The sequence below is a fragment of the Medicago sativa genome, chromosome 5, assembly GCF_051527215.1.
Source record: "Medicago sativa cultivar Bolivia chromosome 5, Bolivia_mono, whole genome shotgun sequence".
Classification (NCBI taxonomy): domain Eukaryota; kingdom Viridiplantae; phylum Streptophyta; class Magnoliopsida; order Fabales; family Fabaceae; genus Medicago; species Medicago sativa.
Genome location: NC_140753.1, coordinates 33,276,410 through 33,280,565, shown reverse-complemented (window position 1 = coordinate 33,280,565; position 4,156 = coordinate 33,276,410). Strand labels below are relative to the sequence as shown.

At 32.1% G+C, this 4,156-nt stretch overlaps 1 protein-coding gene across 1 annotated transcript; it reads right to left on the bottom strand.

Moving 5' to 3' along the window:
* Positions 1–1,063: 1,063 nt before the first annotated feature.
* Positions 1,064–2,242, bottom strand: LOC146921908 (F-box/kelch-repeat protein At3g23880-like). Its single transcript, XM_085711406.1, has one exon. It carries the CDS (start codon positions 2,240–2,242, stop codon positions 1,064–1,066), a length of 1,179 nt encoding a protein of 392 aa, XP_085567532.1.
* Positions 2,243–4,156: the final 1,914 nt, after the last annotated feature.

The window sequence follows — 4,156 nt, the reverse complement described above, 5'->3', positions numbered from 1 at the left end:
TTAAGAAAATGAATATATTATTTCTATCTCATGGGTCTCGCTCCATACTTAAACCCAACAAAACTAATACTGTCCTAAGTAGAGACACAGGGAAACTGAACTATAAGCCATAAATACATTAAGTATTAGTCTGTACTTTGTAGTAATCAACAATATCATACTTCATACCAGACTAGGGTCTTAAATAAGCTAATAACAAGTACTTAGAATGTCCATGTTGATCCCAAACTATCATGAGAAAACTGAAGTTTTCAAGATATGACTAAATTCTCTCTCAATCTCTGGATAACTAATTGGTTTTATTACTTCAGAAATGAGAAAAGAAAGGACTTAGATATCATGAAAACCCTATAATTTCACAACTATCATCAACACCAAAACCAATAATTGGAAAAGAAGCCTCGTTTGATAATTGTAACCAATACATCATAAAATAGAAATACTGCAAGAATTAGATCTTGTTCATGAATAACTTGCACCGTGCAGCAAAATATAATCCATGTCTACTTTCTTTAACAACTATGTCTAATCACTAACAAGATTTAGTTCCTCCCATCGTGCAGCAAAATGTAACCCATACATACCACTACTACTGACTTTAATCACTAACAAATACCTTCGACCTCATTGCTAAAATACCACTACTACTTCCTTTAACAACTAAAAAACAAACCTACAAATGTGCTAAACTTAAATAATCAATGTTCTTTATAAAAAAAATGGTAATAGTATCACGTAACATTTCAGTGTAATTCATAATGCATTTTGCAAGAATTGAAGCAAACATAAAGATAATAGAGCAGGACTAACATATATTATAACATCAAATGACAAACCATTTAATGCACTTCATTTTGTGAAATATTCAAAATACAATGCTCGGTGCTTGAGAATCAACTACTCAAACTAACCAAACAATTGAAAATAACTATTTTCAACCTGTAGACTCTATCAAAACCATTAAATAACAATCATGCAACAAGTCACCAAAAATAAGAACACGCATACAATAAATAACACAAACAGAAACTAATCATATCCATGTTGCAATTGAATTTCATGTTTAAGGTGATATCAAACTCTCAACGTAGACTTCTGGGAACATAAACCAACTGATGTTTTGAATCTCTCGAATATTCAAAGTACCAGTTTTGGAATTGCAAACAGTGAACTTCAGTTCCTTACAACCATTAAAATCTAACAATAGTTGTTCATCCCCAGAAATATAAAAAGCCTTGGTAAAGGGACGATAGACAAAGAAATGCGGAACTTCCATAAAAGGAACACTGTACAATTTAGTCCAAGACTCTTTATATCCATGTTGTTTCATAATCCAAACATCCAAAAACATACCACTAATATTAAAGATACACAAGCAATCCCTCAACAACCCCAGGTTTGACCAATTCCCTTCCAAATCAGGCTTCGGAAGTATTTGAAATGACTCCTCCTCTAAATCAAGAGAAACAATGGTTGGCAAAGAGAAATTTGAAGCATCAAATGCCAACCAATTAATAGTGCCACACACAAATATTCCTGATCCTTGAATGCGACCAGAAAATGGAAAGTCATTTATCCTTCTCCAATGATCAGTACCCAAAGTATGAACACTAACTTCATTATTTTTCTCGTCTTCATCGTTGAAGAATGAAACTGCGACTATGATATAATTGTGAATGAAATGATCATACCCAAAGCTGTATATGGGAGTTTTAAAGTTTTTCCAGTCATACTCCAAAGGAGGCAATACCTTGGATTTTCCAATGGAAGGGTTCCACAAAACAGAAGAAAACTTCCCAAAGCTAGTGGGGGTGATGCACAGGATGCCGTCGCAAGAGCACACCTTCAAACAATGTTCGTTTCGGAGACTAATAGGGTAACGGAGTTGTTTTTGTATTACCCTAGAAGCTGAAAAAAGAGAGGGGAATGCAGTATCAAGGAGAATTAATTCACCTGAGTCAGTTTTGGAGCTTACGATGAGGTGGTGGCACGTTGTTGACAAGCGAAGATGATTCTTGGCAAAATTAGGATCGGAGATTTGATAATTTAATGACTTGCAAGCACACTTAAGTAGCAAGAGTGACTTCACGGGAAGCTTAAAGAGAATTTCTGCGACCAGTTCAGACGGAAGTGATGTTAGGGTTGTTCCAGTGGTGGAAGTTGTAGTCGATTGCTGCCTCTTAGCAGAAGTTGTCAAAGAAACACCGTTGTCGTAGTCGTAAAGGTTGTTACCTGGGGCCATGTAACAGAGAAGAAGTTAATAATTCGTATTGAAAAGACAATGGTTGGCAAGAAATAATAGAGGAATATATTTATGTACCTTCCATGGCACTTTTGCAGTATGGTTGTTGAGAACGCGACAGAGGTGAAATTAGATTTCCGGAAGTGTTAGATTTCAAGAAGTGTTTAAATATTTTTGAGGGAAGTACGTGTTATCTATACTATTTATAATCCTTAAAAAAATCTATATTATTATATATAAATAAAATAGGGATTTCAGTTGGTGTTATTAAGTCCCTCAAAAAAAAAGTTGGTGTTATTAAAAAATATAAATTTTTTGTTACATCTTTAATTTTTTCTACAAGAAGAATTTTATTATATTTGTTATTTTTTATGCTATTGTTGTCATATAAATATAGTTTGTTAAGTTTGTTACATTTGAAAGTCACAAATACCAACAAATATAATTTTAATCTATATCAAAAAATTTATATAAAATATGGTTTATATTTTACATGTAAAATTTCTATAAAATATTGTAGATAATCTACACACGTTAGCGCAATAAAAAGAGAGGAAAGACGGCACCACTGATTAATATTATCTTTTTCCCCTCAAAAAATATATATTATTATTATTTTCGGTAATAAAAATATCACTATGGAAGCAACATGATGGAATTTTTTTTTTACATGGGAAAAAAAGGGAAATACAAAAAAAAAAACTAAACAAATAAAAAACTAAGTTCTCTAATAAAGGACATTCCTCTAACATTTGTCAGAAGCGCCGATGACAAATTAAGAAGAGATTCATTAACCATAATTAAAAAGTTGTTTTCTCTGTTAACCTTTCGGTTGTCGAGGGGAAAGAGACCCTAGTAATTCGGAGTTTATTCGAGAGTTAAGTAATGTTTAAGCAAGAATTGTTTTACCCATGACTCGTACTTAGGTTATCACAAATAATTCATTCGTAGGTGGAATTCATTATTCACTTAAATTCAATTACTTGATCATCATAATCAAAGAGTCTGAGCAGTTAACTTTCATCTTTGCAAGAATACTAACACAAACATTCCCCTTACAAAGAGTATGCTTCACAACAAAATTTCAGTTGTTCTTCATATAATCTCCAACATCATGGACTTTAATAGAAAAAATTAAGACTGCGTTAAATTGACAAAATTACTCTTTTTTTTTTTTTGTTGTTAAAATCCAAAATTACTCCCAGTATATTGTGCCTCACTCGCGAGTTACTTATACTTGTTAAAAAAATATGCTATCAAATTTATATACAAATGAAGAAGAAAGTTAGAAAATTTACTTCCACTTTGAAGGTAAGTTAGCAAATCTACTCTCACTTTCTTTTTACCAAAAATTCAATTCTATCAATTTAAAATTTATTTTAAGCAAAGGGTAAATTTTATTTTATATTCTTAACACTTCTACGAAGATTTTTAAACCAAAGAATTTTATATTTATACACCAAAACAATAGTGATGAAGATGTCCATTCATTTTGATGTAGGAGGGTTTCCTTAGTATTTTATTATTTCAGCCCAATTTTATTATTTGTTTGTTTTGTTTTCTATTTGAATTTTCGGCCCATTAGGGTTTTGTTATTTCCGTATTTAAGCTTAACAGTTTTAGCTTAAGAGGAATATTTTATTTTATTCAATAATATTTCGAGTGTTTTCTCAATTTCTGGTGCATTCCAGAACCCTATATTCACAAGTTTGTCGCTTGAAAACTTGTTTATTTTTAATCTAGGTTTAGCGCTTGCTAGTTTATGCTTCCGACTAAGTCAGTTGGCATCAGAGCAGGTTTCCCCTATTCTTTCGTGAACTTGATTCAACCATGGGAGATCAACCAATGACAAGGAAAGAGTTTGATAGTTTAACAGCAGCCATCAACGCTCTAACGACAAAGGTGCCATCGTTA